At 46.3% G+C, this 27,077-nt stretch overlaps 1 protein-coding gene across 2 annotated transcripts in view; it reads left to right on the forward strand.

Annotated features, from left to right (window-relative positions):
• The window catches only part of HECTD1 (HECT domain E3 ubiquitin protein ligase 1), a 321,546-nt gene that overhangs the window by 69,919 nt on the left and 224,550 nt on the right, over positions 1-27,077 (forward strand). For both annotated transcript variants that reach the window (XM_082275332.1, XM_082275333.1), the window contains exon 3: positions 22,775-23,009. In XM_082275332.1, coding sequence (XP_082131458.1) covers positions 22,775-23,009 — 235 coding nt within the window. The remainder of the gene's footprint in view (positions 1-22,774; positions 23,010-27,077) is intronic.

Consider the following 27,077-nt stretch of genomic DNA (forward strand, 5'->3'; position numbering starts at 1 on the left):
AGTAGCTTTCCTTTTTCAAGGAGATCTGCTGGCCTCTATCGATCTCAAGGACGCTTACCATAATTTTCCAATATATTTTGGGCATTGGCGTTTGACCCCCAAGGGGCCACCAGGGCATCTGCGGCGTCGGCCAGAGGATCCTGAGACCTTTATACGAACCTCTGCATCTTCCTGTAGAATACCTTTTCTTATCAGCAGTATATAGACGCCTTTATGACTTGTATCAGTTCCTAGTAAAGCTTGTAGGAGGGGTTTTCATTCTCCCCTGATCCTCTGTCTGGACATTGCTGATTGGCCCTGTTCTGATCACATGCACTCTTCCAAGAAGAAAAAAAAAAACAACGCTCTAGCAATACACACCAAACTGAGCATGTGCAGCCCGTCCCCTGGCTCTGCAAATATCCGGTTATTTTTCAGAGACCATGAAAGAAGAGGAGGAACAGAGAGACACGATCAAACAGCCTTAATACATAATGCAAAGAACTAACCCCTTAGGTTCCACAGGGAGTATACCAAGCATGCTTTACTGCATATACAGACTGATTTTACTGTTGTGGGTTTAGGAACACTTTAAATGTTTCAGTATGCCGCTTGTGATGCAAATCGAGTGATTAAAGTTTTCCTAACAATGTTTTGTGATCACGTCTACTATTGGGGTTATGTGCTTTTCTTTTACTGCTCAGGGCTTTGACCTCTTCATCATACTTGTGGAGATTAGGGTATTTGTCAAGAAGGAAAACAAACTGAAAAAATTGCCATGATTTTGGTCAGGGTCATTTATACTACAGGCAGCTTCAAACTTTCTTCTTTAAGCATTCCTAATATGGCAGTGCACAGAAAGATATCAGTTAACCTCTTCACAATTTCACGGTTTTAACATACTTTGAAGTTTTTTTTTTCTCAGGTTAACACTAGGGTTTCATCCTCTTCCGACAGATAGCATTTGCCTGCCAGATGATGTTTAGAGCCATCATGATCCTTGATATGTACTGCCTTACATCAAAATAAAAAATCAGAACAGTGCAGCGTAATAAAAGACTTGTATAAAACAATCCAGAGCCTGATGTCATAAGCCGTAAAGAGATCAGTGAAGCAGTTTGAAGTTTCTGTGTGAAGATCAAAACATTCACTTTCTCCCCAGGTGACAACTCTCTCCACTGACTTGTGAATTAGTTGCTCACCTTAAATAATTGACCCCCAATCAAACATAGTTACATAGTTAGTCAGGTTAGAAAGACACAAGTCCATCTGGCTCAACCAATAAATAACAGTAGAGGAAGCCCAACCATACAGTCCCATATATACACAATCCTATACCCGCAGTGGATCAAGAGGAAGGCGAAAAACCCCAGCAAAGCATGATCCAATTTGCTACAGCAGGGGGAAAAATACCTCCCAGGTCCCTCGAGAGGCAATCGGTTATTACCTGGATCAAGTTTACCTATAAATATTAGTACCAATTTCAAACAGGATAGTCAAAAATGTTTCCCCCAGTTGGGGTATACAAATAAAGGTGTCTGTTCCCAGTAAGCAGATGAGGTCTCGTGGCATGTGAAATAATAAGGAAGACTAATAGTAACAAACAAACACAAGGGCGCACCGGCCTAATGCATTATCCTTAAAAAGTTTATTAAAATAATGGAATAAAAATACTCAAACGAGTTCTTGCTAAAGGCATATTAGACAAAATATAGAGTCCTCAGCATCGAGATCAAGATTGGATCCTCCCCTGAAGCTGTATAGGCTTACGCGTTTAGAGGCATCGCCTCTTCAGAGCCTGTCTGATATGCCTTTATCAAGAACTCATTTGTGAGTATTTTTATTCCATTATTTTAATAAACTTTTTAATGATAATGCACTAGGCCGGTGTGCCCTTGTGTTTGTTTGTCGTTTTTAGTGGAACCAGACTACCCTGGTCTTGAAAGGGGCTGCAAGGTCGAAGCTTTCCAGTATGCCGTGTCAATAGTTCTCAAACATCTGCAAGTTTGTAGCTGAGGTGGATAGAGGATTGCACCACTCAGAGCGCAGGGGACAAGTGCATTGCACCAAAGTTTTACTTGTTTGCTTCTTGAAGACTAATAGTGCTCTGCTTATTGTAAAATAGTACCTTTTATTACTCCATAAAAAAACACTCCCATTGAATCCTCTTGGCTGTTCACCTATACAATGGTTTCATTGGACATAACGCATACAGAAGGAGGAGCTACAGTCCAGGACTTCACCCGCTGCTATCCTTGCTCGCTGAAGCAAGAGTGTAACTGTTACATGTGAATAGCCATTTCTAGCCAAAAAACCAGCCGAGATTCGATCCATCTATGACCAGCTTTACTGGGCCACAGCAGGAAAACACAAGACTTTACAATCACTTTAAGTCCAGTACACACAGTCCCGAAATCTGCCAATTCAGCAAGAACCAGCCAACTTTCAGTCCGTGTGTACAGGTGTCAGTTCAAAAAAGAACCCTGTCGAACAGCATTGGTGGGAAAACCAGCCAGCCAATGGCTAGAAGCGCTCATCAGTGCATTTTGGCAGGAAGGAGTCCCCCATGTTAGAATACAATGTCTCAGCAGGAGAGATCCCTGCATCAACATTGCATGAGTTGGTATCTGTCCAGTTTTATTTATTTATTTTTTTTTCAACCTGCTGATTGAATGAAAAGAAATGTGTGTACCCAGCTTTACACATTCCACTCAAAATAATGTTTTCTTTTGGTAGATGCTAAAAAAAAAAAAAAAAAACAGTGTAGGCAGATAACATAGGCCACCCTATTTACCTTAATTATGTAATAATTAAAAATTACTTACATTTTTATTGTTAGTCACACTTTTCTGTCCACTGTAAGCAAAACCTTAAAGGAGAGGCTGTGGACATGGTATACTTGGATTTTGCAAAATCCCAGTACACCAAAAGTTCCCCACACACACATCTACTGTGTAAGGGAAAGTCTACAGGCTTGGAAAAATCTGTTTGTAAATGGATAGAAAACTGGCTAAAAGACCGTATTCAGAGAGTATTGGTTAATGATTCTTACTCTGAATGGTCTAGGGTTATTAGTGGTGTACCCCAAGGTTCAGTGTTGGGACCCTTACTTTTTACAATATTTATCAATGATATAGGGTCTGGGGTTAAAAGTATAATTTTAGTTTTTGCAGATGACACCAAGCTCTGCAGTGGAAAAACGTTCTCACAGGCCAGTTTAGAAGCCGACCTGAATGCACTGTTTAATTGGGCAACTATGTGCAAATGAGGTGTCATGTTGATAAATACACAGTTATGCACTTGGGTACTAAAAATATGCATGCATCATACATACTAGGGGGAGTACAACTGGGGGAACCTAGGGCACGTGTCAAATCACGCCTCCAGGCCTTTTCATGAAGGTGAAGGGGTGGAAGTGAGATGTGAACAGCCTGTGAAAGAGAGCTGATTCCCGCACACTGTGCATAGCACACCCCTAAACCCTACACTCAGTATGTAGTGCACTGCTCAATACTGCATTCTGTACACAACACACTCCTAAACTCTATACGTAGCACACCCCTGGACTCTGCACTCTGTACGTAGTGCATCCCTGAGCTCCACACATACTGCACTCCTGGTATTTATAGCCCTTTAAGAACCTCCCACTGTTCAATTAGGGTCAAGCTGCGGTTTTCAAATCAAACAAATCCATTCTCGTATTAAAGTGGTTGTAAACCCACTTTAAAGACTTTTCTCTGTCGCTCATTGACAGACGTAGTCCTCGTTGATTAATAACAACTCGGGTTATACTGCCCTCTACAGGAGTAGGACTAGACAGGAAAGAAAACATTCTGGCCACACCTTAGGGGCAGTCCCAGAGGGTATATCCCCTCTCTCTCTGCTACAGCAAATCAGTTTTTCTCTATCGCTCATTGACAGACGTAGTCCTCGGTGATTCAACACCCTCGGGTTATGCTGCCCTCTACAGGAGTAGGACTAGACAGGAAAGAAAACGTTCTGGCCACACCCTAGGGGCAGTCCCAGAGGGTATATCCTCTCACTTCCTGCTCTAGCAAATCAGTTTTTTTCTGTCTAGTTAGGAGTAAGGACCTAGATACCTTGCTGAGATCTTCGGTCCAGGCAGGATTTTTTTCTTAGAAAAGATTTTTTAGACAGCTTTTTTTCTCCAGTGTTCCTGTGAGATCTTCAAGCAAGAAAGCTGAACTGGGCGACGGGCTGGATGTTGAGATCCAGTGGTCACCCCAGTTCAGCCTACGAGCGCGTGCAGGCCATAGCTCCGCGCTGGGTCGGCTGCGTCATAGTCCCACTGGACGGGGACTGACCCTGCGAGTTAAACGTCTAGCTGAAACGCCAAAGACCATGAGTCACGGCGTCCGTATTCGTCGACAGCCCTCCTACCTCGGTGGAGAGGGGTACTGTCAGGAGTTGGCGCCCGCCTGGTTCCGGTATGGTGAGTAGTATGTTCCCCCTTTCCCCCTGACGGGTCTTGTGGTGAACGCGGGCCCCTCTCTGTAATGGTAAGGATGGGTTCCCCTCTATCCTATAACATGTCACAGATCCCCCTAATTGAGTGTGATTTTTGTGTACAAGAAGCCAGGAGGCTTGGTTTGGGACCTGACAATCTAATTGTAAAAATGTGAAAATGATTGTAGTCAGTGGCAGTACTAGAACTTTACTGTGATAGCATAAGGTATCCTACCTGTCAGAAGCCACAGGGCGATGTCTATACATGTATACTGCATTTCAGATCATTCCTCCAGCTAAGCAGATGCCTCCCGACGGCCACGGACCGCATACGGCCCGCCAGGGTCCGGTACCGCTGACCACCATGAGGGTGAAGGGTTGTGAGGCCGAGATCCTTCTGCAGACATGCCGCTATCTGTGCAGGCCGCCGCCATTGTCTGGTAGATCGCACGAGGCCTCCTTTTTGGTGTAGCCTCGTGTCTCCAGCATGGGGGCGGCCATGTTTGAGGTGACTCAAACACCTCATGGAGCCAGGGGGAGGCGCCGGCAGGCGTGTTAAGGGGCGGAGCCGCCTCCTCTACCCAGGAAATAGGGCCAAAGACTTCCTGTCTGTAACAAGACAAGCACTGAGCAAGCTGATGAAAACTTGTGTGCATCAGGGATGAGCCTTGGGGTCTCTCTCTCTCTCGGGTCCAAAAAGGCAGGTAACACTGAGGGGCGCTGTTGCGACTGGGGGACACAAAAAAAAAAAAAAAAGTTTTTTACTTTGTCATTTTTTGTCGCTGGCAAGTGTCTTGTATAATCATTGACCCTGCCGCATAGGTATCCCCACCTGATCCCCTCAAGGTGGCCGCAGGACCCTCCAGTACCCCACTTGTTTTTAATGCATTATCGGCAGTTGGTGGAGTCTTTGGTATCCCGGGTGGAGGTGGCCTGTCAGGGACGGGGGTCAAGAAGCGACCCCCGCCTACCCCTATTGTTTATCAGATACTTCAGGGGCTGTTGTCTCAGGTAATATCTCCTCAGCAGTGAGGAGCACGTTTCTGCCTCCGCCATAGCACAAGAGTGGTGGATGCACTAGTTGTGTCCGTCCGGGAAACCTTTAGTCTTGAGGTTACACCGGCAGAGGTAGCTGAGACTGAGATTCCTTTTTGGTACTTGTTAGCCTACCAAAAGGGCGAAGGATTTTCCTTTACCCAAATGGGGTCGTTTTGAAACGAACCCCTGTTATTTCCAAACGCATGGCTAGGTGCTATCCGTTTAAGGAATTCCTCTTTATAGGATAGACGGTACCACCTGCTGTCTTGCCACAGACTGTTAGGATAAAAGGACCTCGTAACTAACGAGGACCTTCCTTTTCTGCTCATAAAGAGTTGTTCGTTCCGCGAGGGCGGGCGATAAGGCGAAACCCTCCAAAGCCCCTTTAGAGGGGTTTCAAAGGACGCTGGTCGGCTAAACAAAAAGTCCGGCTCAGCCAAGCCTGAAGATACAGCCTGATGCGCCCCTACCCATCTCTGGGGTGGGGGGGATGTCTTCACCGGTTTCTGGAGGACACAGGATCGAGTTTCAATCACTTCCACCGGTGCGATTCTTCCCTTCTAACATTGAACGGTTTCGGGGGTTCTATTCGAACCTATTCACAATGCCCAGGAAAGAGGGCAAGGTGCGTCCAAATCTGGACTTGGGAAGAAATAGAGTTCAACCGTACAGTGGTGGCCTCCCTGCATCAGGGGGATTTCCTGGCGTCCATAGACATTTAGGAGGCCTATCTTTATAGCCCCATCATCGCAGGACATCAGCGTTTTTTCGCTTTCCCAAAGATCATCCCTGGTTCCCACCAGGAGACTGAACTATCTGGGCCTAAGGTTGGATACATCCTGGGCAAGAGAGTTTCTCCTTGCGGAGAAACTCCAGAAGGTTCAGTCAACGATTCGGATGTTGCTGTCCGTCAATTGGCTGGGACTGATGGTGGCCTTCTTAGAGGCAGTACCGTATACCCAGTCTCATACCCGAATTCTCCTGAAGGAGATTCTTTTTTAATGGAATCAGAATTCAGATTCCCTGGACAATCTGATCCGGTTGAGCGAGCGGACCAGGAAGTTTCCGATGCTCAACCAGGGGAAGTCATTTCTTCCGATAGTATCCAGATTACCAATAAGGGTATCGGAACTGAGAGCGATCAGATTTTGTCTGATTTACTGGATCGAGCAGCTCTAGAGCAGCCCGATTCGGATCCAATCGCATATGGCCTCTTCATCCAGAGGTTTTTCACTAGCTGTCCCTTCATTGGGACATCCCGGATGTGGATCTGTTGGCACCTTTCCTTAACAGGAAGGTGCAGAGGTTTGTAGCTTGCGCCGCGATCCTCTAGCAGACGCAGCAGAAACGCTGATCGCCCCGTGGGGGCAGTATCAGCTACGGCATGCCTTCCATCCTCTCAAGTTGCTGCGGGAACTTCTTCGCAGGATAGAGGTGGAGGGAATTCCAGTTATTCTGGAAATTCCGGACTGACCTCGTCGAGCCTGGTACGCCGACTTGGTGAGGCTAGTCGCGGACGCTCCTTGGAGACTTCCTCTCAGGGAGGATTTGCGGTCTCAGGGACCGATCTTCCATCTTGCTTTAGTCGCTGGCTTAATGGCCTGGCCATTGAGACCCAGGTACTGAAGGACAAGGGAGTGTCAGCTTCAGTTATTCCTACCTCCAGTTAAAGCAAGGAAAGCGACTTCCAGCACATGGAAGTCTTATATTGCATGGTGTGAATCTATTGGATTTCCCCCACATACCTATTCGGTGACCCGAATTTTGGTCTGTCTGCAACAAGGGGTTGAGCAGAAACTATCCTTGAGCACGATCAAGGGTCAGGTTTTCGGCGTTAGCAATCTTCTTTCAAGAAACCTTTTGGCTAATCATTCCTTGGTGCGGAATTTCATCCAGGGGGTGCGACATCTGGCTCCGCCAGTGCGCGCACCCTTACCGTCTGGGATCTTAATTTAGTGTGGTCGGTTCTTCAGAAACTTCTCTTTGAAGATATTAGGGAGATTCCATTGCTTACATTATCCAAGAAGGTGGCCTTCTTGGTGGCCATTACTTCTGCACGCAGGGAGTCAGAACTGGCCGCATTATCTTGTCGTTCCCCATATCTGGTGGTTCATAGGGATAAGGTGGTTCTTCTTCCGAATCCATCCTTCCTTCCTAAAGTGGTTTTCAGAGTTTTTCATCTGAATAAAAGTATTGTGTTACCTTCCCCGTGTCCTAAGACTAGCCATCCTTGGGAGTTTGCATTACACTCCTTGGATGGGGTTCAGAAGGATATACTTGACTACTACGAACTTGTTTTCGTAAGACGGACTCCCTTTTTGTGATCACGGATAGCTCTTGAAGGGGGTTGCCTGTGTCTGCCGCGACCATATCTACATGGATCAGTCAGACGGTGGTACAGGCTTATTCTATTAAGGGTCGGAATCCTCCGTTCCCTGTTAGGGCGCACTTCACTCGAGCGCTCAGTACTTCCTGGGCCTATCGCCATCAGGCGTCAGTGGTCCAGGTATGTAAGGCGGCCACCTGGTCGTCGGTACATACCTTTACAAAATTTTATAAGATTGATGTGATGGCATCGGCGGATGCCTCATTTGGCCGCAAGGTTTTGCAGGCCGCAATTTGAGGAGACCGGTGGTCTACCTCGGGGGTTTTTTCTGTTGAAAAATTTCTGTTGAGTCTCATCATTGAGGATGAGCATTGTAAACTTCTAGTTGGCACCGGTTGGGCCTTCTAGATTGGATTTGATTTCCATTTTCCCACCCCTCATTTGTGGTACTGCTTTGGGACGTCCCGAGGGTGTTGAATCACCGAGGACTACGTCTGTCAATGAGCGATAGAGAAAAATTGATTTTTGTAAAATCTTACCGTAAAATCCTTTTCTCTTAGCTCATTGACAGACGTAGTACCCGCCCCTCTGTTTTTGAGTTGGGTTGGGTTAAATTCTCTAAACACTGCTTTGTGACATAACTGATTTGCTAGAGCAGGAAGTGAGAGGATATACTCTCTGGGACTGCCCCTAGGGTGTGGCCAGAACGTTTTCTTTCCTGTCTAGTCCTACTCCTGTAGAGGGCAGCATAACCCGAGGGTGTTGAATCACCGAGGACTACGTCTGTCAATGAGCTAAGAGAAAAGGATTTTACGGTAAGATTTTACAAAAATCAATTTTTTTCTGTCTAGTTAGGAGTAAGGACCTAGATGCCTTGCTAGGATCTTCGGTCCTGGCAGGATTTTTTTCTTAGTAAGATTTTTTTTTTAGACAGCTTTTTTTCTCCAGTTTCCTGGAGATCTTCAAGCAAGCAAGCTGTAACTGGGCGACGGGCTGGATGTTGAGATCCAGTGGTCACCCCAGTTCAGCCTACGAGCGCGTGCAGGCCATAGCTCCGCGCTGGGTCGGCCACGACATAGTCCCACTGGACGGGGACTGACCCTGCGAGTTAAACGTCTCGCCTGAACGACAATGACCAGCAGAGTCACGGCGTCCGTATTGGTCGACAGCCCCCCCCCACCCCGGTGGAGAGGGGTTCTGTCAGGAGTGGGCGCCCGCCTGGTTCCGGTATGGTGAGTAGAATGCTCCCCCTCCCCCCCTGTCGGGTTTGTGGTGGACGCGGGCCCCTCTCTGGAATGGTAGGATGGGTCTCCCCTCTATCCTATAACAGGTCACAGATCCCTCAATTTGAGTGTGATTTTTTGTGAACAGAAACCAGGAGGCTTGGTTTGGGAGCTGAATATCTAAGGTCATTGTAAAACTGTAAGGGTGACTGAAGTCAGTGGCAGTACTATAAGGGGCATTACTATTGAAGTAAAAGGTATCCTACCTGTCAGAGGTGTACACAGGCCGATGCCTATGCCTGAGTCACTGCAGTCCAGATCGCCATTCCTCCAGCAAACGGTCACTTCCAGAAGGACAGAGGGCTGCCTCCCGACGGCCCACGGACCGCATGCGGCCCGCCAGGGTCCTGTACCGCCGGCCAGGCTTATCACCATTCAGGGTGAAGGTTGTGGGGCCGAGACACTCCCGCAGGCCGAATATAGACATCCCACAGGCCGCTGCTAGCCGCCGCTATCCTACACAGGCCGCCGCCATTGTCTTGCAGATCGCACGAGGCCGCCATATTGGCATAGCCTCGTGTCTCCAGCATGGGGGCGGCCATGTTTGAGGTGACCAAACACCTCGAGGAGCTAGGGGGAGTCAAAGACTTCCTGTCTGTAATAGACAGTGCTGGAACAGGTTGTATTGAAACTTCTGAGCATCAAGTAGTGAGCCTCACCTGATCCCCTCGAGGTGGCCGCAGGACCCTCCAGTTCACAGAGTATTGATGCATTCACAGCAGTTTTGGAGTCTTTGGTGTCTCGGGTGGAGATGGCCTGTCAGGGACGGGGGTCAAGAAAGCGACCCCCGCCTACCCCTATTTCATCTGATGCTTCAGATTCTGAGTTGGTCATTGCAGCTGCAGGTCCCTCTGCAGGGGCTGTTGTCTCAGGTAAAGTTCCCTCAGACAGTGAGTAGGACGTTCCTGCCTCCGCCATAGCACAAGAAGAAGCATTGGTGGACGCACTAGTTGTGGCGGTCCGGGAAACCTTAAGGCTTGAGGTTTTACCGGCAGAGGCAACCGAGATGGAAATTCCCTTTGGTACTAGTAAACCGACCAAGACGGCGAAGGTTTTTCCCTTACCCAAATGTTTTGGTAATAAAATTAAAGAGGAATGGGATCATTCAAAATGTACCCTTACTGTTTCCAAGCGCATTGCTAGACGCTATCCGTTTGAGGAATCCCTCATTAAGAGATGGACGGTACCACCAGTGGTGGATCCACCTATTTCCAGACTGAATAAAGCCACTGTTATCCCGTTCGAGGACGCTCTGTCCTTTAAGGATCCGGTGGATTGGAAGATGGAAGCGGAGTCCCGCACTATTTTTTCCCTGATAGGGTCAGCCTTTAGACCAGTGATTGTCATTGGTTTAGTTTCACAGACATTAACGGAATGGGCAAGATTGGTACGCCATGACCTAAAGGAGAAAGGTATCCCCCAGGCAGCATCTGATTTGATGGAACAATTTATACAAGGACTGCAGTTCGTCTGTGACGCAGCCCTGGATGCCACCCCCTTGTTAGGGCATGCATCGATGTCAGCGGTAATCCTCAGACGTGTGCTGTGGTTAAAATGCTGGTCGGCGGATCTAGGTTCCAAAAAAGCCCTTGCGAGCCTTTCAGGGGAATCGCCTATTTGGGGCCACCCTAGATGAGATCATTAAGGATGTCACTGGGGGCAAGAGCACTTTTTTGCCGCAGGCTGCTAAAGCTAAAGGACCTTGTAACAAGCGTGGACCTTTCTTTGCCGCTCATAAAGGGTTCGTTCGCTCCGCTGGGGCGAGCGGGAAAGGCAAAGCCCCTCTAGGAGGGTTCAAGAGGCGCTGGTCGGGCAAACAAAAGGCCGACTCAGCCAAACCTGAAGTTAAGGCTAATACAGCCTGAAGGTGCGCCCCCACCCGGCTTGAGGGTGGGGGGACGTCTTCACCGGCATTCGGAGCTAGAGCCTTCCTGAATCTCGGACTAAGGGGTTCAGGAGATCATACGATCAGGACACAAGATCGAATATCGATCACTGCTACCGGTGCAATTCTTCCCTTCCAACATTTAGGTGCTACAGGGAGCGCTAGTTCCCGTTCCCTGAACAGATCATTTTATTTACCTTTTCCAAAGATTAGTCTCAGTTCCCTACAGGAATCGGATCCGGTTGAGCAAACAGACCAAGGAGCCTCTAGTCTGGTGACTTCGGTGTCTGGTGACTTCGGTCTCTAATGCTCCACCAGGAGAAATCATCACTCCTGATAAGAATCAAGTTTCTGATAAATGTGTGGGAACAGAGAGCGATCAGACTTTGTCGGATTGCCTGGACCAAGCAGCTCTAGGGCAGCCTGGTTCGGATCCAGTCAGACAATATCAGGGTGATGACTTAGGTCGATCACCAAGGATTTCACCATCTGTGTCTTCATCAGAGCATCCCGGAGGTGGATCTGTTGGCATATCGGCTCGACAGGAAGGCGCGGAGGTTGGTAACGCGCGGACGCAGCAGACGCGCTGAACGGCCTATAAAGGCAGTATCAGCTACTATACGTCTTCCCCCCCCTCTCAAGTTGCTTCTGAGATTTCTCCGCAGGATAGAGATGGAGGGAACTCCAGTTATCCTGGAAATTCTAGGCTAGCCTCGTCAGGCCGACTTGGACATGCTAGTCGCGAACGCTCCTTGGAGACCTCCTCTCAGGGAGGATCTGCGGTCTCAAGGACCGATCTTCCATCGTGCTTTACAGTCGCTGGTTTTAATGGCCTGGCCATTGAGACCCAGGTACTGAAGGACAGAGGGTTGTCAGCTTCAGTTATTCCTACTCTAATTAAAGCAAGGAAAGCGACTTCCAGCAAAGTCTATTATGGCACATGGAAGACTTATATTGCGTGGTTTGAATCTTTGGAATTTCCCCCACGTACCTTGGCTTTTCTGCAAAATGGGGTTGAGCAGAAACTCTCCTTGAGCACCATCAAGGGTCAGGTTTCAGCATTAGCAATCTTCTTTCAGAAGCCTTTGGCTACTCATTCCTTGGTGCGGAATTTCATCCAGGGGGTACGGCACTTGGCTCCGCCAGTCCGCGCGCCCTTACCACCCTGGGATCTTAATTTGGTTTTGTCGGTTCTGCAGAAACCTCCCTTTGAAAATATCAGGGAAATTCCTTTGTTTACATTATCCCAGAAGGTGGCCTTCTTGGTGGCTATCACTTCTGCATGCAGGGTGTCAGAACTGGCTGCATTATCATGCATTCCCCATATCTAGTGGTTCATAGGGATAAGGTAGTTCTTCATCCGAAGCCATCCTTTCTTCCTAAGGTGGTTTCAGACTTTCATCTGAATGAAGATATTGTGCTACCTTCCTTGTGTCCTCAGCCCAATCATCCTCGGGAATATGCGTTGCATTCCTTGGATGTGGTTCGGGCAATCAGGGTATACCTGAAGACTACGGAGTTGTTCCGTAAGACGGATTCAATTTTTGTGATCACGGATGGCCCCAGAAAGGGGTTGCCTGCATCTGCCGCGACTATCTCCAAATGGATCAGACAGACGGTGGTACAGGCTTATTCTATTAAGGGTCGGAATCCTCCGTTCCCTGTTAAGGCGCACTCCACTCGAGCGCTCAGTACTTCCTGGGCCTACCGCCATCAGGCGTCAGTGGTCCAGGTGTGCAAGGCGGCCACCTGGTCGTCAGTACATACCTTTACGAAATTTTATAAAGTTGATGTGATGGCATCGGCGGATGCCTCATTTGGCCGCAAGGTTTTGCAGGCCACAATTTGAGGAGACCGGTGGTCTACCTCGAGGGTTTTTTTCCTTTGGAATTTCAGTTGTCTCATCGTTTGATTGATGAGCCTTTAAAACTTCTAGTTGCCACCGGTTGGGCCTTCTAGATTGGATTTTGATTTCCATTTTCCCACCCCTCCTTTGTGGTACTGCTTTGGGACGTCCCGAGTTGTTATTAATCAACGGACTACGTCTGTCAATGAGCGACAGAGAAAAATGGATTTTTGTAAAATCTTACCGTGAAATCCTTTTCTCTTAAGCTCATTGACAGACGTAGTACCCGCCCCTCTGTTTTTGAGTTGGGTTGGGTTAAATTCTCTAAACACTGCTTTGTGACATAACTGATTTGCTGTAGCAGAGAGAGAGGATATACCCTCTGGGACTGCCCCTAAGGTGTGGCCAGAATGTTTTCTTTCCTGTTTAGTCCTACTCCTGTAGAGGGCAGTATAACCCGAGTTGTTATTAATCAACGAGGACTACGTCTGTCAATGAGCTTAAGAGAAAAGGATTTTACGGTAAGATTTTACAAAAATCAATTTTTACCTATAGGTAAGCCTATATTAAGGCTTACCTCTAGGTGCTATAAATATCTCCTAAACTTGCACCGTTTAGGAGACAATTACAGTGCATGCAGCCGATGATGTCATCGGCGCATGCGCTATGATGAAACATCCGCCTGTGCCGTTTTATATAGAGCCCTGTGCCGTCACTGGTGGCTCCCGTGCACATTCGCAGGAGTGACGTCATGCGGCTCCGGGCAGTAATACTGCCGGAGTTCGCAGATCCGGAAGAAGACGGGTGAACATGGATGCGGCCAGCAGCAGGGACAATTCGGGCTTCGTTGGAAGTAAGTGTCACATAATGTGCTAGTATGTAATGCATACTAGCACATTATGCATTTACTTTGCAGGGACGTTTACTTCCTCCTTGAGGTATGAACTTCAGAGAGAGAGAGATATTTGTCCCTGTACAAAAAATTAGTAAGACCTCATCTGGAATATGCAGCTCAGTTTTGGACAGCAATTCACAGAATGGATATTGGGGAACTGAAGAAATTTCAGAGAAAAGCAACCAAACTGATAAGAGACATGGAGGAGCTCAGCTATGAGGAAAGATTAGAGGAACTGAATTTATTCTATGGTGCAGCACTATTTTATCCCACAAAAATAAATAAATAATACTAGAATGTCCTTTCAATTCAGTCCTTTTCAACAATAAAAGTCTTGTTGAAACTGTGCGATTGTTCTCTCTAGTGCACTCCTTCTGTGATTTTAGATGTACTCTCTCCTGAGTTCCTTTACCTTACAAATTTGTATGATCAAAATATAGCTTTGGTTAAAAGTCCCAGTTTTATCAACTGATCGATCAAATCTCTTCAAGTAGAGAGGAGAAGATTTGTGAATTATGGAGTGATTGTTCACCGTTAAGGATTTGACAAATGCAAAGGGCTGGCAGCTTTAACTTAAAATAACAAGGGAGCCCCCAGATCCCGCCCCCCAATGTAAATGAGTAAAGGTACATTGTACCCCTACTCATTCACCCAAAAGGTGTCAAAAGTAAATACATTAGACAGGTTTTTGACAAAGTTCTTTATTAAAATGAAACTCTGTCTTCTTTCTCCAGTAAAGTCTTCTTCCTCCTGGTTTTTCTGACGGTTCTTCTCCCTCCGCTGATGTTTTTTCCCAATACTAGCTCCCACACTTGTGCCAGCTCTGTTCTCTGCCGGTAGAAGAAACCGAGGAACAAGACAGCAGGGGAGGAAAAAGAACCGGAGGAAGATTATCTGACTTTAATCTGACTTCCGTGATGTTGAATGGGCTTAAAATGGACCAAAGTAGTACAGGAACCTTTTTCAAAGTCAGACCAACTTGTGTCAGACCAGTTAAGGCGGCTCTCATAGGGAGCCATTGATTTATACACATCATGCGACGTGCTTTCATAGTTGGAGCATATGTCGCACCAGTGTGAATCGGGCCTAAAGCATAACCAAAGTCAAACTTTTTTTCTGTTTTGGGTAGAGTAGTTAGTGGCTAGAACCACTGTCAGTTTTAAATTGCTGTCTTTGTTCCAGTTGGGGAGATTCTTGTCCCGAGCAACAATGTTATTGGTAATGAATCTGAGGGTAAATCAAAATTTTTTTAGTTGACAAAGAACGGGAATAGAGAGAAAATCTTCTAATAGTAACGCTTATTCCTGTGGCAAATAAGAAGGGTATTCTCTCATTTTGGGACCAGGCCATTTTTTTGGGATATGCGCTGCTACTATATCTGACAATTGCGGGGTCTTGTGACACTGTATCCAAATAAAATTGATGTCCTTTCCCCCCCCCCCCCCCTCACAAATAGAGCTTTCTTTTGGTGGCATTTGATCACCTCTGCGGTTTTTAATTTTTTGTGCTATAAACAAAAAAGACTGAAAATTTTGAAAAAAAAGAAAAAGTTTTTTTACTTTCTGTTACGAAACGCAAGTAAATTTAGGCCAAAAAAAGAAAAAATCTCAAGCGTATATTGATTGGTTTGCGCAAAAGTTAGCGGTGGTTGTTTTTAAGGAATTTTATTTTTATTTTTTTACTAGTAGTGGTGGAATCAGCGACTTATAGCGTGACTGCGACATTACAGTGGACAAATCAGACACTAAGTGACACTTTTGACTCTTTTATGTGGACCAGTGACACCAATACAGTGATCAATGCTAAACCATATGCACTGTCACTGTACTAATCACACTGGCAGGGAAGGGTTTAACATTAGGGGTGATCAAAGGGTTAAATGTGTTCCTGGGGGGTGCTTTAACTGTGGGAAGACAGAGATCCGTCTTAGCAGAAACACAGGATCTCTTTCTTCCCTTGTCACAGAACAGCGATCTACCTTGTTTACATAGACAGACTGCCGTTCTGACTCTCTTGAGAATGATTGGGTGTCCCAGCAGACATCGGGTCACAGGTATCACACACGGGCCCCAGACCCGGAAGTGTGGAATTATGTACCTGTACCTGATAATGCGCACAGGAGCTGCCGCCCCGCAGTAAATGTACATGGGTCTGTCGGCAAGGGGTTAAATGTATGTTTTCTGGAAATCCTTTCTTTGAGTTGTGGCCATTTGCTTTTCTCCTAAAGCGGAACTCCACCCAAAAGGGAAAGTTCCGCCTTAAGTACTCGTCCCCCTCTCCTCTAGCACAATTGGCACTTTTGAGGAGTGGGGGGGGGGGGGGGGGCAGGTACCTAATTTTGACAGGTACCCGCGCTTTCCACTTCTGCACCGTGGCACTCGAGAACGGAAGTTCCCCTCCCTCTCCCCCCTGCACTCTTCTGGCACACTGACCGGTCCCAGAAGACTGCATCCATCAATCAGGAAGCTGCAAGCTGTCACAACCGGGGTGCCCACCATAGTGAAGATGCCGGCGCCAAGGGAGGACGGGGGATGAAGACGGCTGGGGTGAGCTCACCGCTGGATTATGGGACAGGTGAGGGGCTGTTTTTTCAAAGTCAGCTGCTACACTTTTTGTCAGGTGCCTGGAGATCCTCTTTAATATGCAGAGCTGTGTTTTTTTTTTTTGTCACCAGTCCAGGTGTGTATTGCTTATAGAAGGAAAAGCCCAGTAACATTTCATTAGCATTGCGTAAATGTAGGTTTGACTGTATTTATAATCAGGAAGGACGTGCTAATGTGCATTTAAAGGCTAATTTCATCTTTACATAAATAATAAATGCACATCTTTTTACAGGTAAAAAAATGTACATTATTTTTTAGAACTGAAACCTGGAAAGCATTGCACCCAGATCAGCAGATCCACAGGGGCATTGTCAGGCTCCTGTACACACTGTTTACAGGCAGTGTGAATGAACTACAGTTGTACCGATTAGTGTACCTGCAGCTCATTCAAACGACAAGTACGTACTTGTAGTTTAATAATTCTGAGGAAACTGTGAAAACGTGATAAGGCTGTGCGGGCAGAGCTTCTCTTAAAAAGTGACAGTGGGTGCGGGGAGAGGAACCCCTGCCAGCTGTCACAGGGAGGAGGGGGGCATCAGGGAGAGAAAAGGTACAGGATCTGGAACATGTTACATGTTCCACCCTAAAAAACGGGTGAATGCGTAACCTGTTCCAAAGCTTAACCAACCTATTCTTTGGTTCCTCATTCTGTATCTAAATTGACGAACATACATTAGGCTGATTCATGTAATTATCAGAGGTTGTATTCTCTGCTAGGGTTTGGCTTTGTAAGCTGCAGATAGAAAAATGAGGATTATCTCTCTCAGGAATTAATTCTGAATTACTACCAACTGGTATGTGTGTGGAGAAATATGTTACCCTGTGAAATGTGCCTTTTCCCCACTGCTTGTCTGTCCTCTCATAATTTTTTTAATTTTTTTCCCACTCTTGGGAATCATACAAACTAGGCATTTTTATAGCTGCTGTTTTGGATGTCAGTCATTTTTTTAACCGCCTCTAAACTCCCCTACATGTTATCCTATGTGTTTATGCACACACAGGCTTTTATCAGCTTTTTTTTGGCAGGAGAGTTTAGTGTCAGAAAAGAAAACCCTTAGCCATTTCGGCAGAAAAAAAACGCAGACCACTCCTAAACTCTGCTAAACGCCTGTGTCCAATTTTTATTTTTTTGTTTATTTTTTTTTGAAGTGGAGGCTGCAGGCGTCCTTAACAACCTGTGAATAACTGGCAGGCATTTATTGATTGGTTTGCTCAAAAGTTATAGCGTCTACTAACTGTGGAATATTTTATTTTAAAAAATGTTTTAACTAGTAATAGTGGTAATCAGCCACTTATAGCTGGACTGCGATATTGCAGCAGACATTCTGACACTTTTGACACTTTTTTCGGAACCTGTGAGATACTATAATCGGTGCTAAAAATATGCATTGTCACTTTACTAATGACAATGGTAGGGAAGGGGATAACATCAGAGGCGCTCAAAGGGTTAACTGTGTGCCTAACCATTGATTATGTGAACTGTGTGAGGTGCTTTTACTAAGGGAACGGTGATCTGCTTTGTTTACATAGGCAGATCGCAGTTCTGTGCCTCTGCCTGAGGATTGGCGGGTGCTGGTGAACATTGAGTACTCAACACCCGCCAATTTGGCTTCTGTTGTGTTTAATCACAGTGGAAGTAAGCTGCCTGCAGTATGCAAGCTTTCCCCCTACCCGGAAGTGTGCAATCCCATATATACATTTGATCCGACGCACAGCTGCTGCTGTGTAGCAGCAAAACTGTTTTAGGGTGGATGGTAAGCAGTTAACAAGGGGGCCCCCAGCCACACTACTCTCGTCTTTAAAGAGGTTGTACACTGAGAAAAAAATTTTTTCTCTTCTTTACATCCTGAAAGAGAAACCCATAATGAGCTAGTATGCATCGCATACTAGCTCATTATGAAATACTTACCTTAGAACGAGCCCCCGCCGTGCCGTCCGCTTACCTGTATGACGGGCGACATGTATAGTCGCCCGTCTTCCGGGATCGCGGCATCTGGCCATCTGATTGGCTGGAGCCGCGGTGACGTCACTCCCGCGCACGCGTGCGGGAGCCGACGGTCACGGCACAGGGCTCTGAAGGAACGGCACGATCTGCCGTTCCTTCAGAGCGCATGCGCCAGTGACGTCACTGGCTGCATTAAAGGTAAATATCTCCTAAACGGTGCATGTTTAGGAGATATTTACAGTACCTATAGGTAAGCCTTAATATAGGCTTACCTATAGGTACAACTTCCTGAGGAGGGTTTACTTCCTCTTTAACTTTAATCCTAAAACCCCGGTTATGTTTTTTTTTTTTTCTGTCTGTCTGTATGTCTTCTATTATGGACACAGACACCCTTCCTATCTCTAAGACACAAAAGAGGCAAAAAAAAGTAATGTACAAGAAGTTCTTATTCAGGTTTCACTGAAATTGGTATCCCACTGGAAGATAACCCCCTTATTCCTTTTCTGGTAACCGCCCAAAATGTTGATTTCTCTTTCGTTCATTGACGGACACAGCTCCATATCTTCTTTGACCGTTGGGTTATGCTGCTCCCTTCAGGAGTAGGACACTGGGCAGAAAAAAATTGACTACGCCTATAGGGCAGTCCTAGGGGGTATACTCCCACTTGCTGCTATAGGACTTCAGTTTTTTTCTGCCTAGTCAGGAGTAAGGACCTAATTCCTTGCTGTAATCTCTGGTCCTAGCATTTTTTCCTTTTTAAACGGGGCTTTTTTTTTCTTGTCTGTTCCGGTGAGAACTACAATCAACTGCCGGACTGGGTGACACTGGATATCCTAGATCCTTATGGTCTCCCTAGTTTGGCCAGCAAGCACATGCAGACCGTAGCTCTGTGCTAAGTCGGCCGTTACATAGCCCCAATGGACGGGGGCTGGCTGGCGAGTGAAACGCATTGGGAGGATGCATGCGACTGAGTTGCGGCCTGAGTCGCAGTGTAACTTTTTGGCCCGCAGCACCCCTCATTCCAAGTTGGGGGGGGTGATCTACCCGGAGTGCTGCCTGCCCAGTTCCAAAGGTGTGGTGAGTAGTCTTCTCTGGGAAATTTCAGGGTATTCCATCTTCTGGGGTTGCGGCGCTATCAGTTGGTGTGGGTGTGAGGTGAGCTGTGACTGGAATGGGGGAGGGAGCACGCTGCGGCTCTCCATTTGCACAATGTGTGTGGTAAATGCCCTGGAGGGGGTCCCTGTCTAGGCCCCCCTTGCTGGACGTCAATACCTGAAGGGTCTCTGGGGGTCCCGGGTGTCGTGTGGCGCCGGGGTTCTGTCAGAATACCGCTACCTATCAGATTCTGCAACCGGATGTGATGTTCGGACAAGAACAACTTACTGCTCATGCGCCATGCGTTCCAACATGGCCGCTTTGTGTTCCAATAGGTTTCCTAATGTGACAGAACACGAAGCAGTCACAGACATCTTCTTACACCCAAGCAAGTCTTGAATTTTACATTTTATTTTAGCAGTACGCTACCCTTATATACTGAATCACAATATTACATTTCTATTATTATTATAAAATAGTAAATATAGCGAGAAACCTGCATGTAAAAGGTGGCGATGGCCTTCTTGGTACACCCCTCACTGCTCAGCGACAAACTGATTATATAGTGAAATAGACTATTTCAGTATATAAGGTGAGTTTACTGCTAAAAATAAATGTAAAATTCAAGAGTTACGTGGGTGTAAGATGTCCACTGCTGCTTCGTGTTCTGTCACATTAGGAAACCTATTGGAATGCATAGCGGCCATGTTGGCGCGCATGCGCAGTATGGTGGTCTCGTCTGAACGTCACCTCCGGTTGAAGAATCTGATAGGTAGCGATATTCTGATAGAACACCGCCATTTTCCCATAGCCTGCTGTATGGGATCTTGGCGGCCATGTTTTTGGTGGTTTCCTATATAGTTAATGCGGCGACCATTTTTTTGTAGCCGAATAGAGCGGTGCTCGGCGGGAGGCCTCTAGTGGCCTCTAAAGCTGATTTGGCCGTCGAAGACACGAGTCGCCCCACGGGGTCTGCGTCCGCGCACTTCGAGTGCTCTTATAGTGAGGATGAATCCTCTTCCACCACATCTGCGCAAGAAAATACGCTTGTGGAGGCACTGATTGTATCAGTGCGGGAAACTTTAAAATTGAAGGACTTAGAAAATGCTGCATCAGCTGCGCAGGTGCAATTTGGCACCTACAGACCATCCAAGGTGTCAAAGGTGTTCCATTTTCCTGCCTATTTTGACGAGATTGTCGCTAGTTAGTGGGGTTCCCTAAAACGCATGGTTGGGATACCGAAGCATTTCGCTAGGAGGTATCCTTTTGAGGAGGCCCTCTTAAAGAAACTAACAGTTCCACTGGTGGTTAATTCTAAGGTCTCTAAGTTTAATAAAGTCACACTGCTACCTGTGGAGGACGCTCCGTCCTTTAAAGACCCAGTAGACAGGAAGGCTAAATCTCTGGTCTGCTACCTTTTCACTCAAGGCCCTGATCCACTTTGTGCAGGTTCAGAAATTCAGAATGGAGTCTATTTGCACGACAGAGGCATCCCTTCATCAAGGAGATTTTCTGGCCTCTGTCAATATCAAGGACGCGTACCTTCATATCCCAATATTTGTCGGGCATCAGCGGTTTCTTCGCTTTGCCATAGACGAGGAGCATTATCAGTTCGTGCCTGTCTGTCCTACGGGACGATTTGGACATCACTGTGCGAACTCTGCGAGAGTTCGGCTGGACGCTGAATTTTCAAAAATCAGCTCGGACTCCATCCAACAAATTGAACTACCTGGGCCTGACCCTGGATTCACCAATTTTATTTCATGACAACCCTGTCGTTTTCCTGTTTGATTTGCCTTTTGCTGAATAAAGCATATTTAATTTCACTGGACTGTGAAACCAATACAGAAAATGTCATCTAAATGATTATTAAATGTATTTTAAATTGAAAACATTGACTGTCTTCCAGTAGAAGATTGTAATAATTTTCTAAATGATTATTCATTTTTTAAACTCCCTAATTGTATGACTAATATACAATATGCCCAGAATGTTTCTGGATACCATAATATGTCATATAGGTTTTGCTGTGTTAAATTGTTTGAATTTATTATTGTGTACAAATATTTGTTGTCGGTCCTTTTATATTGAGTTTTTACAATCTTTTAGAAATGTGACATGCTGACAGTGGCGGTGCCTTTGCTAAATTGCCAGGTGCTGTAGCAAGTACCTGTGTAACATTTATATGTTCAAACAATTTACAGGACAAATAGAGCCCAGGAGAGGCTACACAAGTATGGTAATGCTCTGTAATTGGGTACTTAGCAGGCTGTAAAGAAACACCAAAAACTGGAATGCTGCAGGCTCAGGATGGTAGTTGTAACGGACCGTTTCTGCAGACAAGGGGTTAAAATCCGTTTAGGCGATATGCCCCTTTCTGAGAGACAGGCACAGCTACTGCAGAACACCAAACTCCCAAACTGGATACAAATTAGCACTCCAACCTGGAACCTCACAAATAGCTGCTAGCAGACGAACAGGAAAAGCATACATCAGCTTACACTCCTAGCAATCAGTCTCCAACAGCATACAGTGAATCCCCCCAAGAACGAGACAAAGCTCCGAGTTGAGGGTAAAACAGGAACAACATTTATTGGAAGAACACAGCACACTTTTATACAGAATTTGGAACATCCTTCCCCCAACAACCGCTTTCCCATTGGTCAATTGCACAGTACCTGCAGTTCCCAATAAGGTCCTCTCCAGCCATGCAAATGAGGGCTTGAAAATGAGTCAACAGGGATTGGTCAGATACAGAACAATGGTTCCCTAACGAGCCCTCAATACACATTACTCTGAGTGTCAATACATCCCTTAGCAGACAACAGGTGAGGTCATTAGCACACCTGACAATAGGTGAATGGAGAGCCACCTCAGACAGTCCGTCTCCTCAGAACTTCCTGGAATGACCATATTAGGAGTGCACTTCCTGTGCCTTATAGTTTACAGGAATAAGGTTTAGCTTGCAAGATAGAGGCAAGACTACATTAGCCACATGGTTACAGAAACACAAAAAGACACAAAAATGCATAACTCCCAGTCTACTGAACAGAACCCCCACATTCAACCCATCCCCAGATAGCCTGGATCTGAGCGCTCAACATATCCAAACAGCGCTCAGATGTCACAACCACAGTCAAATCGCCATGGGGTTTACGTTTGGCATGGGCTGATGAGAGGGTCCATAGTCACCTTGCAGGAGGCGAGCAACCAGGCTTCTCCAATGCCCAGTGGCGAGATTGGTCTCGTCACAGTAGTGTCTCTCTCTCTTGATTATATAGTGTTGCAGGTAAGTGGGAAGTCACAAAATTGGCTGAAAAGAAGCTTAGGAGGTATAGTTATATTTAACCTACTTCGACTTCATAAATTCAAATTAGTTGCTGAAATCTCTATTGTTTAATCTGGTTTGTAGGTGTCCCCCTCGAACTTTTCTTCCAGCACTGTGCAAGATCTTTCTGGATGAAAGTGCCCCTGATAATGTGCTTGAAGTCACTGCCCGTGCAATCACGTATTATCTGGATGTGTCAGCTGAATGTACCAGACGCATAGTGGGAGTGGAAGGTGCCATCAAAGCACTCTGCAATCGGCTTGTTGTGGTGGAACTCAATAATCGAACCAGTCGGGATTTGGCTGAGCAGTGTGTGAAGGTTGGTAACCTATGTAATATATAATTTTTCTAATATAATAAAGGTGTTTATGCCCCTTCCTTGCTACTTGATGGGTGCACTTGGAACCTAATGCCAGTTGGAATTTCCTTACCTTTGACATGGTGCAGCTCATAATTATTGACATAGGTGTTTTAAATGATGTAAGTGCAGAATGTTTTTTTTTCATGCCAAGTAATTTGATTATAGTGTCTGAATCTCTGTTAGTAGTTCACGTCTGTATAACCATTTCATTACTGGCAACTTTTACCCCGTTCCTGCCCAGGCAAATTTTCAGGTTTCAGCGCTGTCGCACTTGAATGAAAATTGCACGGTCATGCAACACTGTACCCATATGAAATTTCAATCATTTTTTTCACACAAATAGAGCTTTCTTTTGGTGGTATTTATTCACCATTGGGGTTTTTATTAGCTAAATAAACAAAAAAAATTCCAAAACTTGTGTTTTTCTTCTTTTCTGTTATAAAAATTTTGCAATTGGTTAATCTTTCTTCATAAATATAGGCCAAATTGTATTCTTCTACATGTCTTTGGTGAAAATAACCTAACTCAGTGTATAGTATTTAGTCTGTAGGAAAGTTTATAGCGTCTACACAAACTATTGTATATACAGTATATCTGAAAATCGATCAAACCTGATGTACTGACGGCCCATTCTTGATGATCAAAAATTTCTGGACAGTACAAATACCCCCCCAAATTACCTTTTTGGAAAAGAGGCCATCTGAGGTATTTAGTAAGAGGCATGGCACATTTTTGTAGCTGTGAATTTTTTTTTTTTTAATTTTTTGGAAAATGAAGAGAACATTTTTTCTTTTCACTTTATTTTTTTGCACATGGTCACCGCTGCAGTACTGCGTCGTCATACAACTGGTGCTGCAGTGGCTAGGGACACTGACTGGTGACACTATATGTAATATTTTTTCTTTTATTCTTTTTACACACTGAACAGAGCAGTACAGTGTTACAATATTAACACTGTACCACTCTGGGGGGGGTTGATCAGTATTTATTTATTTTTTTTAAATACTATACTTACTTATAGCAGTGAAATCACTGAATGACAGTTTGTAGACACTGTCTACTGTTGTAATTAGCTTTGATTGGCCCTGTCTGTACCATGTGATCACTTTGACCAATGACAGCTAGCAGCACCGTTGTATACCATGAATGGCATGAAAGGAAGCCATGCATTGTTTACAACTGTCATGCAATCTGCTGTGATTGGTCCGGTGGACACAACGGGTGACAGATCGCACAGGAGCGTGGCCTGTTTTTGGGGGAACGCCTTCTCCAAACAATCGGGTACCTAGCTGTCTGTCATTTTACAATGATGCGGGCAGGAAGCAGTTAATATAGCTTAGTGTTTGTGCAGATGGCTTTTATGAACAAAAAGCAGCAGTACTCAAAATATACATGTGTTCTAGCAGCATGGATTGCATTTGATCTGCCTTTTCTTTAATGTGGATGAATCACTGTAGATTCTGTTGTGTCCGGAAATACACAAAGCAGATAAAATGCAACCTCACATAGGTCATCCACACTACACAATTGAAGTAAAGGAAATCTGTGTTTTCAAGTGTGCATCAGATGCATTATAACAGAGCCCGTTAATAAGAGCCCCTAAAGCCTTGCACACATGGGTCTGAAAATTGCCTGGTTCGGCAGGAACCGGACAAATGTGTGAATGTATACAGCTGTCTGTTCTGTTTGTATGGAGTCTGCAAGGTTAGTAATTGCCTCCCTGAGATCACAGAAATTCATGGCTTCCAAAATGCTTATCTGCATTTTCCCATTTATCTGCCTCATCAGCACTTTCTGCGCTTTGCAGAGGATAACTTCCATTTTGTCACACTATATCTTCTCCTGAAGGACTCCTGGCTATCAGCAAGTATCCATAGGAAAATTAAAGCGCTTCAGGCTTTTGGATGATGGATTGCTTTAAAAAAAAAAAAAAAAAAAAAAATCTGTTCTCTAGCCTTCCCTCTGCCTGAAAATCTTGAATCTGGTCCAACACACATCCCAAGAAAGGGCTTTGCTTTCAAAAAACAAACTATTTTTCTGTTTTTGTTATTTGACGGACACCACTCCAGAATATTCTTAACCATTGGGTTATGCTGCCCCCCTACAGGAGTAGGACACTAGGCAGGGAAAAACTTTACCACACCTATGGGGCAGTCTCAGGGGATATACTCCCACACTCTGCTATAGGCATGGTTTTATTCTGCCTAGTCAGGAGTAAGGACCTAGTTCCTTGCTGGGACCTCTGGTCCTAGCATTTTTTCCCTTTTTAAATGGATTTTTTCCTCTTTTATTATCTGTTCCTGTGAGAACTACAATCAACTGCTGGACTGGGCTACGGACTGGATATTCTAGATCCTTAATTCTCCCTAGTCCGACCATTGATCTGCCCGGAGCAGTTCCCACCCAGTTCCATGGTGTGGGAAGTAGTGTCCCCCCTTCTTCCCTGGGACGGTCAGACCCCTGGGTTCTCCTCCCTCCCCCCCCAGCCCCTCTAAACGGTCACTGTAAATTTTGCCCCCCCCTCCCGGGGTGTGGTTGTGAGTTGGCTTTGCCACATGCTCCTATGGGAGTTTGGCTGTAGTTGCTGGTGATGGGGGTGCTGCTGGCCGAGCTGCTGATGCTGACCAGGCTTTTCCTGAGGCGCAATGGGGGGGTTGAGCAGGGTTCCCTGCCATCCTGGGGGTTGGTGACTAGGGTAGGGATGTCCTCGGGGCTCCCTTCGGCAGTTGTTGGGCTGGGGGAGCGGATGTTTTACTGTCCACGGGTACGCACCTCACACAGCCGCATCCACCTTCCCCTTGGCTGCCCTGGGTGTTCGGATCCGCTGGGGCTCGCATCCTGGCGGCTGGGCACCCGCAAGCATTAGGCCACAGCTTACTAGGCCATGCGGCCACGTTTGGCGCCGCCATTGGGAGGCAACCTCAGTGTATCTAGCTGGAGCCCCTAACTCCCCCTTGGGCATTTGCCATACTGAGGATCCATGCTATTTGCGGCTGGACCCCTAGAAAAATTGAGGCCGCAGCTTGCAGCCTGCTGGGCCATATGGTCTTTGCACCTCCTTTGAACTGGGTGGCGCTTCATTTTTAGTGACGATGTTGCCGCCATCGTGTGAGCAGGGGTACCCTACCTGCTCTTCCGTGTCACGGCGGGCGGCCCACCTTTAAGGGGGGCTATGTTCTGTTGTGTCCTCTGTGGTGGGCTCTTAAGACTCATTAAGGTCTCATAGGTGGTCCATTTGTGGACCTTTGTCCAGCGTCCCCTTGCAGGATCGCAGTCGGCTGTCTCCTCTGATTGTTTCGGATGAGCTTAGTATGCAGCGATCCTTCTGGGTCTGCGTCCATGCACTTCGCGTGCTCTGTTAGTGAGGATGACTCCTCTTCTACTGCAGCCGCGCATGTAATGGCGCTGTTGGATGCACTGATTGTATCGGTGCGGGCAACTTTAAAAATAGAGGATGCAGCTGCTGCTGCGTCGGAGGCGCCGGTCCCCTTTGGTACACAGCTCCCCAAAAGCATCAAAGGTATTCCCTTTTCCTGCCTATTTTCACAAATTATCGTGAGTCAGTGACCTAAATGCCATAGGTCTGTGCCTAAGCATTTCGACAGTATCCCTTTGAAGAGTCCCTGTTAAAAAAAAGTGGACAGTCCCACGTGGTGGATTCTCTGGTTCCAGGCTAAATAAATCCACTCTAATCTGTTGGAGAAGTCTCCGGCTTTTAAAGACCATTTTGGCAGGAGAGCCGGGTCTTTGGTCCTCCACATGTTTACTGTGGCCAGTTTGGTCCTTAGGCCGGTGTGAGCAAAGCTTTTGCGCCAGGATCTGTAGGGGGAACAGCTTCCCCCTACCCTTCTGAAGCTGGCGGACTTGTTGGTTCAGGGGGTGCCTCTCTGGATGTGGCTCTCCTCGTTTCTAGGCTGTCCGCGAGAGCAGTGGTCCTTCGGCGCATGATATGGATAATATTAAGGGTCTTACAGGGGAGAAGTGTACTCCTCTTCCACAGGCTGCCATGGGCAAGGAGTCTCTTCG

This window comes from Pelophylax lessonae, assembly GCF_965119305.1.
Source record: "Pelophylax lessonae genome assembly, chromosome: 13".
Taxonomy (NCBI): Eukaryota; Metazoa; Chordata; class Amphibia; order Anura; family Ranidae; genus Pelophylax; species Pelophylax lessonae.